Below are 18,095 nucleotides of genomic sequence, written 5' to 3' on the forward strand. Positions count from 1 at the left end.
ATAATTTAACACGGGGGGAGGAGGGGAGTCTGGGGCGCCACGCCAATCATTCGACGTTGCTAGTATGTGGCTTCGGTCTTCAAAGGAGGGCATAAAAAACCACTTTCATGCAAAAAATATATAAATGCTCGCCGAAGCAAACACAAGTCAAATACATAAGAAGATATGAATTCCTTTCTTTAATGCTGCCCTCTGAGGACAGACGCGCGAAAATGCAGATGCTGCAGGGATTCCACCCCTCCCTCTTTTATTTTATTTATTTATTTATTTTTGCTATGGAGAGTTCTGTCTGTGGGGAAGGATAAGAAGAGGACGAGATTACTTTTCCTTTTCAATTGAACGAATAGAGCAGAAAGATCCCGTAGTCGGCCTCGCTGCTGCGAGATCAGAACCACAATCTTTCTCTTCTCCCTGCAATAGGAGGGAAAACGCGATAGTTGCACCCTCGTTTCGTGTTCCGCCTTGGCATTCGCCTTTCTACACGTTTTTTGTCTCTACATTGGAGGCTGGCCAAGCCAGCTGCGCCTTGCGATACGGCCTTTCCTTCGAGGGATGCGGATGACGCCAAGGCGTCTGGTCATGTGACTGAGGGAGAGCGCTTCCTGGTTGGGTAAGGGTGAGTGGAATGGCTGACATCCCTGTGAGTCCTGGGGTTACTCCCGCCGGACCGAGAATGGGACCCGGTCCTGCAGAAGGCGCCGACACACTTTTCGTGGCCCTGAGTGCTGGTTTCACGGTCCTCAGCCACCCGCTGCTCTACGTGAAGCTTCTGGTGCAGGTGCGGCTTGGGGACCGAACCTCCAATGCAGGCTCCGGAGGGAAGGAGATGTCTTGTTAGGGGTGGCGGGACCTGTGGACTAGCAGCCTTAATAGAGGAGACGAAGGCAGTTCTCGACAGGGGCTTAGCTCTTTGCTCCTAGGGTCTGCGGATGATTCCTTAGGAAGGGCTGGCTTCGCCAAAGAGGTGCCGATTGCCCTACAAGCTCCGCTTTGGTGCTTGCACAGATATCCATTTAACTGACATTGAGTCTTTATTGATTAGCCTTGGGCCATATGAAAGTGCAAAGTTCCAGAAACAAATTATTACTCAAATTTGATAAAAGCAATTTAAAATGGAATTGGAATAAAATACAGTCTAAAATGAAATTGGAGTAGAATACAATAATTTAAGATATAGATTAAATATGATAAAATTATATTTCAGTGTCACCCCTGCAATCTACCCCAATCAGTCCCGCATATCAACCAAACCATTTTGTTTAAGTACTGTGCTGTATTAAATGTTATTTTCCAGTTCTGGCTGCACATAAGGCAAGTTGTTTTGATATGGGTTGCACAGATATCATAAAGGAATTTGGCTCCTTAGACTAGTTGCTTCCAAAAAATCTTTTAAAAAAAAACTTGGCAGCTTTAAGATGGATGGTCTTCTGGAGAAGGATTAATAGATTCTAACGGATCTGTTAACTGTAATTTGTTGTGGGTGGGTTAATGATGTGAAGTGGTTTGCCATGGCTTTCTTATGACGTTTTATGGCCCCTTTAACCTCTAGAGCCCTAAGATTTACTGCTGGCTTTCCTTCCAAGCAGTAGTGTGATCCTTTTGCTTTTGATTAAGTGCTTCAAATAACAATGAGATAATAGCAATGGGCATACCTGCCTTTGGAACGGTAGAGAAGATTCTTTTCTACCAGTGAGTCTTCTCAAGCATAATTAGTAATGTGTTTTGGTTCAGAAAAATTTAATTCAATGCAAAGGAGAGAACTAGAATGTGAGAGCAACAAGAAGTGGCCCTTATCTAAGCTATAAAGTATGGACAAAGTTCACTGGGGTGGACATATTTATAAGAAACTGGTGTTACTTTTTCCTTTTTTTTTATAGGTTGGGCATGAGCCTCTACCTCCAACTATTGGGAGAAATTTACTGGGGAGGAAAGTTTTTTACCTTCCTGGATTTTTTACGTATGGTGAGCATGTCCTGCTTATATTTACCTATAGGTCTAATGAGAATAAGTAACCAACTCAAACAATGAAATATTAATACATTGCTAACTCAGATGTTTTCCTTTTAACATGATTGCTGAGTATACTTTTCTGTAGTTCTACATATCCACTGAATGAAATTGAACTTGCTGCTAAGTAGGAATCAGATTTTGTTATTATTATTTAAAATGATGTATAACAGGGAAATGTTTTGTTTATAATACTAAGATTTATTTGACATGCAAAAGGAATATAATATAAAACATTTGATTCTTCTTGATTTAGAAGACTTTGTGCTTAGAGCAAAACTCACAATTTGATCCTTAATGTGTAAAAAAAATATAGTGATGAATAAGCCATTAAAAACTTTATATTTCTATTTAACTTTTTTTCTTTTTGAGTAGGCAAACAAATTTAAATATATGGGCATCTTTTGATCATAAAAGATAAAGAATCCCCTTCATTAAAAATCCTTTTCTATAAAAATATTTTGTTTCAATAATAATTACAGCAATTGAGGTTTTGGCTAACTTCCTTTTATCATATTAACTTATCTAGGAGAAAAGTTCTTAGCGTTTACTAATTGATATTGATTAGCAATTTATTTTGGAAGAGATGGGATCTCAGTTAAAAATGGAGGGACACATTTATGACAAGTACAATAACATTTGCATTTGCATTTATTAGTATTTGCTGTTAATATACAGTATAAAACTTTATCCAGTTATGAAGCTCATAATTAGGATTCTTGGATTCTTGCCTACTGACTACATGATTGAATTCTTAATACTATTTTATAATCATTTTGTAGACTTGTTTTAATGAAACAGTTTCTCCTATAAGCATAAAAGGCATATTTAGGGAACAAAATTTACTTTCAAGTTAGCTAAATTTAGATTCAGTTTTGCAAGCATAGTAGTAAGCAATTGCAGTATTATAACATATTACGGCATTTTTCTTTTCTCTCCAACTATCTGAAGTTTATAATACCTTAAACTCTATAAAATTCATTTCAAAAATTTTGTAGATAATAATCTAAAGCCTTTTGGGTAGAAGGAGGCAACATAGCTAAGCACGAGTTAAAGGAATCTTCATACTCTGCCTTAATACTATAAAATCCAATGTAATTCTTAAGATCACAGTTGAAAAAATAGTTGAAAATGCAAGGTTTCCTCACAGTTTTTACCATCTTAGTGTCAGTGGATAGTTTAAACCCTAACGTGCATTATTGTATATAGATATCCAGTCATCTGAATGTTAGCGATTTTGCAGAATCATGACGATGTAACTTCAGTGTAATTTATTTCTAGCCAGGCACATTGTGGAAGTAGATGGGAAAATGGGTCTTTTCCGTGGTCTTTCTCCTCGTATCATCTCTAGCGTTTTATCTACGATAAACCGCGAACAAGTGAAGAAGGTACAGTATGTCACATATTTGTTCTCTAATCTCTTTGTACTGAAAAGGCTACTTGTGAGGCCAAATTGTGTAATAAATGTCCAGGCCAACACTTTCTCACAGCTGAAGTCTCAGTTTCTGCATTTTCCTAGTTGGACTTTGGAAGGGATTCAAATTCAAAAACAGCAGCATGCGATGGCAACAATATCAACAACCCTTCTTGTTATACAATAAAGTTATTTCTTCTAGCCAGTAATAGTGAAATATTGTTTAGACCTGAGGTGTTGAACTTGAAAAGCAATGGCAGTAACTGACCTCATAGAGGAAGCCCTCAAAACATATTATTGGATTTTTTTTAATGGTGTGAACTATTTCCTGAGTTGTACAGAATTTTATACCACAGTTGCATAGTAATATCCTTCCTGGACCATATTTCTTATTAAGGCATCATCAAGTTGCTTTAGGACTATCTGAAAGTCTTTAACCTTGCAAGAATAATAAAGTGCTCATCCTTTCTTTTATTTCCTGTGAAGGCCTGTTAGTTTGTATATCCTTGGCCTGTCTTTGACAGTGGGATTGCTAATTTCACTTTCCTAATGTTTAATGACACATCCTCATTAAGAATGGGAGATGGGTTGGTCTGCCTCTTGCCAAGACAAGTTGGCCACCAGCCACGCTTGCTCGCAAAGCTCCAAAACCTCAGCACTGTCTCATTCAACTATGCAGATTATCATTTCCCTCCATTGTTCTCATTGCTTGGAAAAGAATTTCTTTCATCTTTCTTCAACCAAAGTGTAGGCTTGCCCATGCTATGGTTCATGAACAAGAGGCACCAGCAGGCTTTAGAGCTGAACATTTTCAGAACAGGCAGAAATCTGTTTCCATTACTATGTTAATGCAGCAGTGCTATGACTCAAAAGAAGGAAAGCTTGAACCCTGAGGATTCTCCTTTGGCAGGCCACTCTTTCAGTCTGTCTGCTTAACAACCAGTGTGGTTGCTTAACAAACATCTGGGAGAGCCCAGATTGTGATCATTGAACAAAGTGATCATATAGGCACCTTGCTTAATAACTGCCTCACTCGATTCCAGTCCCAATTGAGGTCATAAGTCGAGGATTTTGTGAATATTGTATTATCGCATTAGTCCAGGTACTGATACAACAAAATACAATGAAGGTATAGTAAAATAATCATCCCATGCACGCTCCAATTCCTTGGAGGACAAGTAAAGTACAGACGTGATAACCTCTCCTCTATTCAAATCTTGGGAGTATCTCTGTTAGAAAAATCTCATATGTCAAATATATATATATATATATTTGTTTATCATAATCAGGTCTCTTGAGTTTACTTTCTCTCTTATACCCCAGGCCTTCCCGTTAGAAGATATGGAACATGTTTCCAATAAGGATGATATGAAGACATCTCTCAGGAAAGTGACAAAAGAGGTGGAATTTTAAAGCAAATTTTCTTTGCTTCAATATTTTGTATTTGGAAAGATTATATATTTCAAAGAATAATTAAGATCGATATGAATGTTGAATCCCCAAATCTTCTCTTTTCCAGTGTGATTAAGCCCAATTTGAAAAAAATGCCTCAGAGCCTTGTGAGGTGGGAAAGACTACATAAATAGTGAAAACTTAAGGATGCTAAGATTTCTCCTACTAATCTATTCTAATACTAAACACTAAAAATGTTAACATGTTTTCCTCTAATTATTTTTAATAGATACAATCTTGAGACTATTAAAAGTGAAGCCAATCTTTTAGCATTCAAGGAAGTTTAAAAATGAACTAACACTTTTAAAAATTCCTGTAATACACAAAGTAAAACTGAAATATTTCTCAAAGTTGCATAGCTTGATTTCTTTTTTTCTCTTTCAACTTAACCCATACTGTGCTTGCTGCATGGGTACTTTGGGGCTCTCTTTGTCATCTTTTCAGCCTCTTTTTACAGGTAGTCCTGAAGTTATGATCATTTATTTAATGACCATTCAAAATTATAGCGCTGAATAAATAGTACTTATATTCAGGCCCCAAGGTTACCACCCTTGCAATGCTACTCTTAGCGTGTGATCAAAATTCAGGCACTTGGCAGCACATTCGCACTTACCACTACAGGGATGCTACCATTCCCCGCACCCACTTGTTGTCCCCCCCCCCCATGTGTGCCCTTTTGGCTCCTAGATTCAGCAGCCCCAGCCATCCTGTGCTCCACTGCCCAGCTGATCTCTGCCTTGCTACTCCTGCTGTAACCCAAGCATTCCCAGCCTGGTCCTTTGCAAGGCAGTTTCTGGCTGCATAAGGATTTCTTCCCAAATTCATGTGCAGCTGTTTCCTTGTATGAAACCTGGAGAAGAAGGACTCACATGGCCATTACCTGCCTCACAAAGAGCCATGCCAGGCAATGGCAGACACCTGGTGGGGGAATCTCAAGCAGCAGAGTGCAGGAAGTCAAGGCCAGCTGGGACTGGGCTGGGATTTTTTGGCACCGCTGGGGCTGAGTATTGCACTGCTGAGCTAGGCTGGGGCTTCTTGGATAGCTATAGCTTTGCACTATGTTGTTGGTCCAAGCTGGGGCAGCTGCAGCTTTGCACTGCATTGCAGTTCAGAGGCTTCTTGCAGCTCTAGAGCCACGGTGTGCCAAGAAGCTCCTGAGCTGTGCAGTTCTGGGACTATTTGCCATCCTACGAGATGGTGCAGTGTAGCTAAAGGGGCATAATGGACCATTGAAGGGAGTTGAAAGATATGCAGTCCCTTATCGTGGAAGAACAGAGGCTCAGGGCTGGGAGGGACCAAGCCAGGAATGGCTTGGATTGGGATGGGTCCTCCACTAAGAATTGGTGGAATTTGGTTAATGATAGCAAAAGGGAGTGCTGGGATTGCCATTACAAAGCAGTGTCGCTAAGCCTCACGTGACATCAAGCTTTATGACCATATTGCTTAGCAATGTAAATTCTGGTCCTGGTTACTTTCGTAACTCAAGGACTACCTGTATCTGAATAATATACAATATATGACAGTCCTTTAGAGCAATAGAGAATGACTTAGAGTACAGTAGCATAGAAACTGTATTGCTATATTCCGTGTAATCCAGCAAATATGTTTTTTCAAATAAGGAAACTAAGATACTTAAAACAAGAAGTTTCTCATTATGGTGTACTTTTTGTGACATGATTTGCTTAAAATTTTTTTAAAAAGTGTTCTATTTTGATATTTTATCAGACTTGCCATGAGATGACGATGCAATGTGTATCCCGAATTATTTCTCATCCACTTCATGGTGAGTTATGGATCTGCTCTTGTCAAGTCCCATCTCCACTTAAACATTCATTTTGTGGTATTTTTCCCTATAAAATTATAAAACATATAATTCAAATTTATTTTATTTACATACATCTTTGCACATTAGCTCACTTTACTATGACCAGTTTTCAGTTGATTCTGAGGTAGAATCTTTGGTCATCTGTCATGGATAGTGTTTTGCAAAATGTTTCAACATGAAACTTTGTATTCAACTTCCGCATACAGTAAATGATTTGGACATGACATGGATTTTGCCTAGCTCTACTTTGATCTATGATCTATTTTGAGGTGGGATCACTTCTGATGAAGTCAAAGTCTGATGAAGTTGAGGTGTTTCAGAAGCAGAATCTTTTGCTCTGAGAAGTTTTTACACATCTTTGGTTATGTTGTCCATATATTACCATATTTACCTAATAAGACACCCACCCCACCACATTAAGCAACTGCAACTGAGTAGAACTGATGTTCTACTGAAAGCAAAGGAATTGGCAGGACATACAAATAACTAGATGTTTCTTTTGAAAAGTGTATATGCCTTGAAAATTAGTCTGAAGATTAGTCTGAGCTTGCAAAAAGATCTTTTTTGCCTGACCTATTTGTTTTTAAAACTTTGCCTTCTCTTCTTCCCTTCTCTGTCCACTTAACTTCAACTTTCCTGGTTCTATTCCCCTTCTCTTCTTCTTCATTTCCTTCCTGTTTTGCTGTTTTTACTGGAAGTAAGGAGGTGTGTGAGTTTGTAAGTGTGTGTTTATGAAAGGAGTTTGAGTGTTTAATAGTTTTATATGCAGGTGGAAAACTTGTTGATTTTATAATTTAGTGTCATGCTTTACAGACAATACTATAATAACTTATTAAAAATTTGTTACTTGGGTCCTGGCCTATATTGGGGTGTAGTTCCTATCAGGCCTACTATATACAAGTATACAAGTATATGTGCACAAAAATCTTTATTGGCACAGATTTACTGAGGAGGGATTTTCAGACTGGCTTCAGCTGGAATTGACAATTCTAGATTGGCGAAATGAAAAAGTTAGGCATATCAAAGATTTTTGCCTGTTGGTATATATTTTGTTCCTATCTACTTTTCCTGTGTTGAAATGTTCTTAAATTCAGAGTTATCTTCATATCTATAAGCATTTTAATATCAAAACAAGTAAGGTTCTGGTCAATTCCAGGTCACTGGGAATACAAGCCATTGTTATTACTTTTGCAGATAAATCTTTTAGGTTTCCAATAGTCATCTGAGAGATTACTATGGGAAGAGAATTCTGAATTCCAGAGGCCTGTAGAATATTTCAGTTGAAACTCCTTTTGCTATTATGAAAATGTTGAGATATTTTTTCAGTATAAAAATATGTAAATGAAATACTTCTATATTCATATCTCTTGTTTTTTCTTCTGAAGTAATATCTATGCGCTGTATGGTCCAGTTCGTAGGACGAGAAGTTAAGTACAGGTGAGATGATCTTAACATTCTATAGCTCAATCTGAGAATAATAGCAAGGGATTTTATAGTACTGCACTATACAGAAGTAATAAAAAATATTTGATCAATATCAATAATTATTTCTAAGAAATATAGGTGTTTCTTTTCGTGTTGTTGAAGAATATTGGCAGCAATACGGTAATTTACTTTAGGATAAAGAGGTGTGAGAGAGCACTTCCACCCAGATCTAATCGTTTTCCTTTGTCAACAGCCATATATTTAGTTCAGTCAAGACAATTTGGAAAGAAGAAGGACTCTTGGGATTCTTTGTGTAAGTAAGTCTATTCCAATTGCCACCAAATTTAATTAAGCCTGAACTTGCTGTGTTGTTATGTTGAGGATCAATTATCACACCACTGAGAAGAATTGGCTCTTGTTCAGTACAATCAGCTTTCCTTAAGTGTTATAATTCAATTCAAAGTTCAGAATTGTTTATTAAAAGTTTATTACATGTGCTAATGCCTTCTGGCATTATATAAAAGAGAGAAAGAGATAATACTTGACAATTCATTGTCTCCCATGGTCAGTCACAATTCATGTTCCACATAAAAATAACAATCTCTCATAAAATAATTGGACTTGGAACTTTTCTCTTCATAAAGTTCCTTGATATATTTTTGAAGAATTGCAAGACCTGTTAAAGCACAGTGAATTATTAGGACTGATTCAAACTAGGAAATTCTTAATCTGTTTCAGGACCTGCATTTTAATCAGTGCTAAATTTAACTTAATGATATGTAGAATAAATCAATAAAGATTTTTTGCATTAGAAAATAGACATGACTGTATTAAATTAGGAATACAATCAACCTATACATTTCCTGGTCACTGGTTAAGATCTGCATCTCATATGATTGGCTTTTCCTAAGATTCTAAAAAAAATATCTTAAAAGAGTTTCTACTTTAACTTTTCTGAATGGTCCAAATCCTCTCTAACAGCAAAAAAAAAATGTTAAAATATTGTATGAGTACTTTATAAAATGAAATGAGAAATCCAGGTTGTTGCTTACAACACAGGCTAGAATCCAGGAGACCACAAGTTCTGGTCCTGCCTTAGGCACAAACCCATTTGGGTGGCCTTGGGCTAAACAAGCTCTCTCTCAGTTCTTGGAAGAAAGCAATGCAAATCACTTCCGAAATCTTGCAAACAGAAATGAGCAACTTAGTTTGGACTGAGAGACTTTTAAATGGCACACCGGTAGCCTTCCTCCAAAACTCAAATGAAACCAGAGCAAAACAGTATATAGAACCAAGACAAATATTAGATATTTAATTTATAAGGAATTACAATGTTGAAAGATGGCATTGCTATTGCTCACTTACTTAATTCCCCTTCTAGTCATTTCCTGTCACATTATCACTTTTGGAAAGTCTTTTGAGAGGTTGTAAGCACTCAGGAATATGGCAGTTTTAACCTGTGAATAGTTTGCATGCCTGAAAGCAAACCTCTGGGAATTTCTTTCCAGGAAAGGCATAAAGAAGATCATATTCTGACTCATGGCTAGTGAGTTTTTACATTGACAGAATGCAACATGGAAAAAGGGTCTTTTCACTCACTGTATCCTTCCTGGCACAGAGTAGCAAACAAAGGGGTAACATCTAATGACATATATGTACTAGTACTAGTATTACAGGTAATTAGAAAATAGGATAGGCTGTAGCAAGAATATGGCTTCCAATCAGTATGGACTCTTGGATGGTTGAGTTAATAACATGTTTCTGTTGCAGTTAAACATAGGCACATGCATAATTAATGACTGTATTATCCTATATACACAGATATGATACTAAATGGCCCTTACTCATCCTTCTTGCTTTCTGCATGCTCAAAGTTATTTACTATTGCTGAATTAATTAATACATTCATATTTATGATTAGTTTTCCAAGGCATGTTGCTGTGTATCAGATTTCTTTGTTCTGTGTGCATACATTTGGCCTGGGGTTCATTCTTCCTTTTCTTTCCTCAATGTGCATTAGAGCAGTGTTTTTCAACCTTTTTTGTGCAAAGGCACAGTTTTTTCATGAAAAAAATCACGAGGCACACCACCATTAGAAAATGTTAAAAAAATTTAACTCTGTGCCTATATTGACTATATATAAGGTGTTTTTCCCATGGCACACCTTACACTATGTCACGGCACACTAGTGTGCCGCGGCACAGTGGTTGAAAAACACTGCATTAGAGCATAGATGAAGTTCTAAGATCTTGTATCTTTCATTTTCTTACTACATGCCTTAGAACTTGATTTAGTCTCTAAGCTCCAGTCTTTCTGGGTTTTTTTGCATTCGAAATACAAATTTCAATGTGTAATGTTTACAGATTTTATTATTATTATTCTTTGAACTGTATGAGGTTAATTTAAGAGTATTTTTATGTAATATTTTCCCTTATTCTTTTCTTTTCCCTCAGAGGTTTAGTTCCTCATGTCCTAGGAGATCTTATTTTTCTGTGGTGTTGCAACCTTCTGGCTCATTTTATCAACACTTACGCTGTGGATGACAACGTGAGTGATGACCTTCCTAATCTTATTGGACTCTAACATGTCTTCCCCAAAGATCCAGGGCGGTGTAGTGGGTAAGACCACAGGCTGTTCCCAGCTAAGGTGCACGTTCATACCTAAGCCATGAAAATTCATTTTGAACTAGTCGTACATCGTTAGTCCGGTGCACCTCATATGTGTGGTGGTTGGGAGGATAAATAGACATCCCAAGGTAGATTTCCAAACAAGCCTGGGAGAAAGGGATATAAATCTAACAAATAATTCATGGTCATGTCGAGCAAGAAAGTGGATTGAAATAAACCAGAATTTCACAAGCTTGAGTATTATTGTACAACAATTATTTCCTTCTGGCTGTTTGTTTGTTTTATGCTGGCAGTTTTCCCATATTCACTTACTGTCTTTTTTTTACAGAAAGTAAACTAAATCGGGGGGGGGGGACCTATTGAATATTGAAAGCTGTTTCCTAGCTAATAATAACATTTGGTATTTCTGGTTATTAATAAGATTCAAATATTACACTTGGTCTGCTGCGACTAAAGTTTATTATAGTCAAGTAGTCTTCTAATTAATCTCTTAACTTTTTTCCTAATAAAATTATAATTGCATTGTTATTTTTTTCTACCTCTTATGAGCCTAAAATGATGCCATTCCTGATCATTCCTGATCTTCACACATGCCCTAGCAAGAGTTGATTGTCAAATATTTTCCTGTATTTATTTAACACGTGTGTTGCCCTGGTCCCCAAGAAACTTTGGATTTGGATTATTATTATTTTTTTCCTTACAGTTCAACCAGGCTTCTGTCATTCGGAGCTACACTAAATTTATGATGGGGGTATGTAAGATTTGTGTCTTTTGAACTGTGTATAGCTGTATGTTCCTGATTCATTGCTTTTGTCGCTCCTCCCAGGCTTGATCTTTCCCTAATATCTTGGGAGTGCAGTTTCTGGCTAGCATGGCCAAAGGCAATTCCACTCCCCCACACAGCCATTTATATATATGTGTATATGTGTATATTCCATCGTAACTCTGGAATCTCTTCAGCAATTACAACCAAACTTGGTACATTGATGAGTTACTCTCTGGGAAAACATACTGTGGGGGTAAGACACCCCTAAGACCCCTTGGGGGGGGAGTGTTCTATTAAGATACAGCCTGTTGTGCCTTAAAATGGCTTCTACTGTATAGCACAGTGGAGTTGCTATGGTAATGGCTTCACAGTACTCCAAAAGGGGACTCCCTCTGGCAAGGGAAAAAATCCAACATTAGAAATTACATTTGGTCCAGACATTTTCCCCTATAAATAAATACCCAGGCAATGCCAGGTTATCCGCTAGTTGGGGAAAAATACAGAAGTCTTGGCAGCACTTTTTCAACTAACAGATTTTATTAAAAGATGTAAGCTTTTGGACTCTGTAATTCACTTCATCAGATGTTGATGACTTGATATACATACAATATAAAATGATATGTTGGGAAAGAGAGAAGAAAACAGGTTGATTACAGAGATGAAGGTTTAGATAGGAGACAATTACAAATACCTCATCAATTGAAAATTGTTAATATGTAAAAAAAAAAACTTTGTGTTGAGCTCTTTTGAGGTAGCTTGAAAACTTTTCGAAAACTTTTCTGTGTGAGTTCAGCAATATCAGAGAGTCTCATCAAACACAAATGGCTACAAGGACCAAGCCTTTCCCTCCCAGGACTCTAGTTGGATGGTTCAGTTCCATGTGATTGGAGATCTAACAGTGCAGAAATTGACCTGTTCCACTCCCCAGCTACCTTATTCAGCCCTGTTAGTCTTGCTATCGGGTGCGAGTACTGAGCAAGCAGATGGGGAGCAGCTCCATGTAACTGGAGTTCTGATAGAAAAAAAATCAGCTCCCCATGCATGCTTTTCTCCTTACCCTTGTAAGTCTTGACTGTCTGGAGATGGCAGATCACAGTCCTGTCTGCGTCATAAATCACATCATAAATGAGATATCAATCACAGGCTTTATTAAGAAAATGAAAAACACTACTATAACCCTGGAATAAGTAAAGGCAATATCAGTTTACATCTCAGTTGACTGGGAATAAGATAAAAGCAACATATAATGGTCTATCTTTTCAGAACAGTTAGTGAGAAATCTTTTGCTGCGATTAACAGGAACTGAAGATATATTCTGTTTTCCAGATGTACACATCAAGAAAAGTGTAGTGGCGATACTAAGTATTGATAACTCTTTTAAGTGCAGGCTTTTTTTTTCATTTCCAATTGTTTCTGTGGTCTGCTGAGTTGGTTATATGTATATTATTGTACTAATATGTAACCCAGTTCTGGTAAAAAAAAATAGTAAACTGGTCCTTTCCTATTTCTTTTGCACAAAGCCTTCTTTACCTACAGTATTTATTTTTTTATTTTGCTTAACTGTGAAGAATAGAAGGAATGCCTCAGATATTTCTTTGTTACAGATTGCTGTGAGCATGTTGACATACCCTTTTCTTCTTGTGGGTGATCTCATGGCAGTGAACAACTGTGGGTATGTGATATTAATCCCAACCCCCACTCCAGCAAATACAGCTTAATCTTTCCAGTGAAAATTTAGTGGGCTTCCTGTTTGGCAGAAATACTCAATAGTCTCAGTTTCCTAGATAAAAGACTTTAAGTCTTGTATACATAAAGAAAACCTACACTACTTTCCTGTCTTCTTTGTCAAGAAAGAAAAAAGAACGAGAGAGAGAGAGCGAGAGAGAATGAATAGACTTTATTTCATATGGATAGATTTGGAATCAATGAAGGAAGAAAATAACTGGGTTGGTTGTATATGTGTCTATTTGGGGCAAACATTATTTTTATTGACTCCATGCGTTTTTAGTTTAATAAACATTAAGCATATAGACTCTGCAAGTTTGTTTCAAGTTTATAAATATTGACAATTATCAAATGACAGAAAACCTGGTGATGAATTTCTTATCCTATAAATTTGTGCAATATCTAACTATAGAATGCACAAATATATATTTGCAGATGATTTATTTTCTTTTTTATTATTTATTTTAGAAGTGCAGTCAGAAAAAAAATAAGGAAAGAAGAAAAAGAAGAAAAGATAAAAAGAAAAACTTAATAGAAAGGGAATTTACAGGCTTTACAACACCAGCTGTAACATTTCAAAATTACATGATATACATCTTCCTGCTTCAGATCAATATAAAATACTTAGTATTTTAGGTCAGTCTTAAAATTAGTCAATATTATACTTTGGTCAGTATATAATAATTGGTAACCATATCCAGTGTCTATGGAAATTCTAAGTCATCCAGGTCATGGTTATCCCAAAGGGGCCCCACCATCCAATCAAAAGCTTCTTGGATGAAAAGCAAACGTCTTCAAAGAAAAACCAGAAAATCCAGCTGCCTCTTGAAAAAACGCCTTTGGGACAACCATATCCAGTATGAGTCAAATTATAAAGCACAACTAAGATTTTAAAAATTGAAATTTCTGCCTAATCCAGAAAATGGGCATATCCAGTATATCATAGAAACATTTATTATAATCTTACGTTAGGAAAAACACAAGCCAGTTACTTTCTAAGGGAAAGACATGCTTTTTTTCCCTTCCAGCAAACATACTTGTTGCCACATATACCTTGATTGTTACTTTCTCTGTCTTAGCATTTATTTTTTATATTTATTTATTGATTGATTTTATTTTGTCAAGTATGAATTAGATAACAGATATAAGTATAAACATCTTCTGTGACAGCTTTCTCTGCTATGTAGGTTACTTGCAGGGCTCCCTCCATATGCCCCTGTGTTTTCTTCTTGGATTCATTGTTGGAGACATCTTAGTTCTCAGGTGAGTATCATTCTTTCTCTGAAATGGATACTGGCCCATGTAAATAATCCCATCTGTTTTTTTTCTTTTTTACTATTTCTTATACCTTATTCTGAATTACAAGCACATAAAATCAAGCAGCAGATAAAATGGCCCTCTTGCTGACTATGAAAAAGATTGCCTTCCCTCACCTTTTATCTTTACATTTTCTTCCTTTAGTCTTTGAAAGCTCCTTCAGTCTTTTCCCATTGAAGGGAATTTGCAATACATGGGTTCTTTATATGTCTTATATTAAGTAGAGAGTTCCTAGACATGTATTACTAAAAGACACAACTAGAAATCTGGCAAGGAATGGTAGGGATTCAGTTTTAAATTTTGCTTTGTTTCTTATTAAAAACACAATTTTTAATGAAAATTAAGACACTTTTTTTTAAATTTAACACTGCATCAAAATATTTTTATAACTTTTTATATATTAATTAATATAAAATTCCTATTTTATTTCTCTCATTATATTTTTAACACTTGACATTGCTAGTTACATTTTTCTAATTGTATATATATCTTGCTTTATTTTAATCCAAATCATGACATCATTATTTGTCTTTATATCCATATGTTTTGTTTTCTATAATGTTAGTATTGTCTGTTCAGTGTGTTTTTCAGGTTATATTGAGATGTGCAAACAGGAACATTCTATGCCTTTTTAAGCTTCTTTTAAAAAAAATAGAATTACAACATCATCAGAACATATTATCAGATGACAACTTGATTCTTGCAGGCTTTGGATTCTTCTAATTCTCCCCTCTCCCAATCATTTGCTTACACATACCCTAATTATATATTGTGTCTAAATAGGGGCGTCAGTCTATTATTTTTCTATGTGTTGTGATCGTGTTCTCCATGCAACAACATCTCATTCTTCTTTCCTCTCAAAAGTTTATAAAAACTTCATTTGTAGAGGGGGGGGAAATAAAAATTTTAAGAATTAGGGTTGTTCATTGGAAGGAAGAGTGTTTCATTTTCATGTCTAGTAATCTTGGATAGATTTTTGCAAGTGAAAACAGATTTTGTATTGCCTACGATAGTTGCATAATAAAACCTATAGAACTATATCACATTATTGCTTAGTTTGTAACTAAGTTAATCATATCCATTTGTAACCATTTATTGATATGGTACATTTTTTTCAAAAAACAAAAAAAATGACACTTTTGAAATAAACTTTAACAATGTATCTCAATCAGTGTCCAAGGTTTTCTATTCATCAGACATAGCAAGAACTTGAAACTGATTTTACATTCAATATAAATCAAACCCACACACACACACCACACACACAAACACAAAAAGCACTGTGGTTCATTTGAGAAGTCTCATTCTCGTAGCTCTCTGGCTCTCATAACAAAGAACCTATATGTTTTTTTTGGGTTGAGTTTCTGTAAAACCTTTTAAATTCCATTGTTCAGAACCAAAGAGTTTTTGATTCCTTGTCACTGAACCTTGTTCGCTCAATGTCTTTCTGTCATGCTGCCTAAAAGGAAAATAAAAAAGTGTCTTAAAAGCTTCTAAATAGCTATTGTGGAGAATTATTTTGCCCTCATGAAGGCTTTGGGAAGCTTTCATTTGAAATCCTACTCAGAATAGAGAAGAAACAGATCAGACACTAAAATGGGGGTGGGGGGGTGGAACCAGTGGTTGCCAAAGGGGTGAAATCAACTTATCTTTGCTACTGGTTCGGTAGCAATGTGAACGTGCATACGCCACCTCCATGTATGTGCAGGACCTTCCACTCATGCGCAGAGCATCAAAAACAGGCAGGTGGTTGGAGCCTGCTACCGGGGGCGCCTGCAAAGGTAAGGGAACAGTGGGGGAAATCCGCTGTGCCACGCAATTTAGATTAGCTAGAAAGCAGGAAATCCTGTTTTCTAGCTAATATAAATTGTGCATCACAGCTGATCATCAGAAATACTGGTTCAGGCTAACCAGTCTGACCAATAGCATTTCGTCCCTGGGTTGCCACTGAAAATAAATTTGTGTTCCATGTGAATTGAGTCTCTAGTCATTTTCTTTTCTCTGGCTGACATCAGCCTGTAATAGCATTATATTTGCTTTTTTTCCAACAATATTCAAAAAGTAACCATTGTTGTCCAGCCCTCCACATTCTTTTTACACATATATATTCCCATGCTCGCTAAACCTGAAGTTTCACTGCCAGGTATGGTCCCTGTGATTATTGCAGTTCATGGTTGATCAGCAAGAAGTTGCGACAGATCTTAATAAACCATTTTCTATAACATGTTCTTATCTTTCTCCAGGGGCAGCTCTTCAGAGGTTCCAGCCTACTTTTTCGTAGAGCATCCATACCAGCACCTTTTTCCGTTGACTAATTTCATTTGGGAGGCAGAAGCAAACTTAGATTCTTGTAGAAGAGACTCTAAAACAGCTTGTTTTTACCATTCTTTTTCATTTGTAAAATGAAAGGCTTTCAGCAGTAAGAACAGCTCATTTCAGTAAGTTTGACAACCAAAAGGTCAGCTATTTCTGGCCAAATGTTGCTTGCCAGACAGTGCTGGTCAGGACTTGGATCAAAAGGGCAGCCTGAATAATAACTTTTCAGCTTTTCAGGCATAGTCATGGCTTTGCAGGATATAAGAAGCTGATTTACATTTTTCTCTAAATAAGATGTAAGATGGAATGCAGATTTCCCCCCTTTTGTACCATTAGAGAAAACAGCTTAACCTTTATCTCTTTATCAGTTTTGGTTTTTGCCATGTTATTAGTCTACATATTAAATCCAACTGATGTTGGAATACCTTTCATTCCGAACATTTAGCAAAACCACAAAAAATTTTAATACTGATTTTTTTTTTAATCATGACATGTATAAACCTGATGGTTTAGTTTTTATAATATCTCTAGGCATCTTATTTTGCATCAGCTATTTTTTAAGTTAAATATTTGACAAAGGCACTTCTTAAGTAGGACCTTAAACCCTAAGATAGAATGGATTATTTACATGGATCTAGACAGATTTTTTTTTTATTTAGTATTGATTACAAATTTAAGCTTGATGCAGGTAGTTATCGACTTATGGCCACAATTGAGACCAGAATTTCCATCGCTAAGCAAGGAAGTTATTAATTGAGTCGTGCTCATGATCTTTCTGCCATGGTTGTTAAGTGAATCGATGCAATTATTAAGTGAATCATGTAGTTGTTAAATAAATCCAGCTTTCCCCATTGACTTTTCTTGTTGGAAGCCAGCTGGGATGGTTGCACACAGCAATCATATGACACCAAAACTGGTTGCCAAGTCTCTGAATTTTGATCACCTGACCACGGGATGCTGTGACAGTTATAAATGTGAGGACCAGTCATAACTCACCTTTTTCAGTGCTGTTGTAACTTTGAACAGTCACTAAATGAATGTTTGTAAATCAAGGAATACTGTATGTTGTGATTTAGGAAGAAATTCTGTGATAATGAAAACTGAACTACAGAGCCCTTAGTATAGTGGTTCTCAACTTTCTAAATACCGCGACCCTTTAATACAGTTCCTCATGTTGTGGTGACCCCCAATCATAAAATTGGTGTCTCGGTTCCTAAGACC

General features: G+C 36.5%; 1 protein-coding gene across 3 annotated transcripts; it reads left to right on the forward strand.

Annotated features, from left to right (window-relative positions):
• The first annotated feature begins 475 nt into the window (after window positions 1-475).
• On the forward strand, window positions 476-18,095 carry MTCH1 (mitochondrial carrier 1). 3 transcript variants are annotated; one of them, XM_032217796.1, is made up of 12 exons: window positions 476-778; window positions 1,878-1,962; window positions 3,289-3,395; window positions 4,745-4,822; window positions 6,599-6,656; window positions 8,084-8,135; window positions 8,377-8,436; window positions 10,577-10,670; window positions 11,454-11,501; window positions 13,121-13,188; window positions 14,412-14,504; window positions 16,802-18,095. In XM_032217796.1, the coding sequence occupies exons 1-12, from the start codon at window positions 626-628 to the stop codon at window positions 16,962-16,964; spliced, it is 1,059 nt and encodes a 352-aa protein (XP_032073687.1). In that variant the 5' UTR covers window positions 476-625; the 3' UTR covers window positions 16,965-18,095. The 3 variants fall into 3 exon arrangements, with proteins under 3 accessions (XP_032073687.1, XP_032073689.1, XP_032073690.1); XM_032217798.1 differs by having other exon boundaries at window positions 479-778; window positions 14,429-14,504; window positions 16,802-16,963; XM_032217799.1 differs by lacking the exon at window positions 476-778 and having other exon boundaries at window positions 1,877-1,962; window positions 3,293-3,395.

This window comes from Thamnophis elegans, chromosome 5 (genome assembly GCF_009769535.1).
Source record: "Thamnophis elegans isolate rThaEle1 chromosome 5, rThaEle1.pri, whole genome shotgun sequence".
Lineage (NCBI taxonomy): Eukaryota > Metazoa > Chordata > Lepidosauria > Squamata > Colubridae > Thamnophis > Thamnophis elegans.

Coding starts and splice junctions, on each gene's coding strand:
- MTCH1 (XM_032217796.1), top strand. CDS start 626: ATGGCTGACATCCCTGTGAGTCCTGGGGTTACTCCCGCCGGACCGAGA. Junction 1,963..3,288: donor TCCTGGATTTTTTACGTATG/GTGAGCATGTCC, acceptor ATTTATTTCTAG/CCAGGCACATTGTGGAAGTA. Junction 3,396..4,744: donor ACCGCGAACAAGTGAAGAAG/GTACAGTATGTC, acceptor CTTATACCCCAG/GCCTTCCCGTTAGAAGATAT.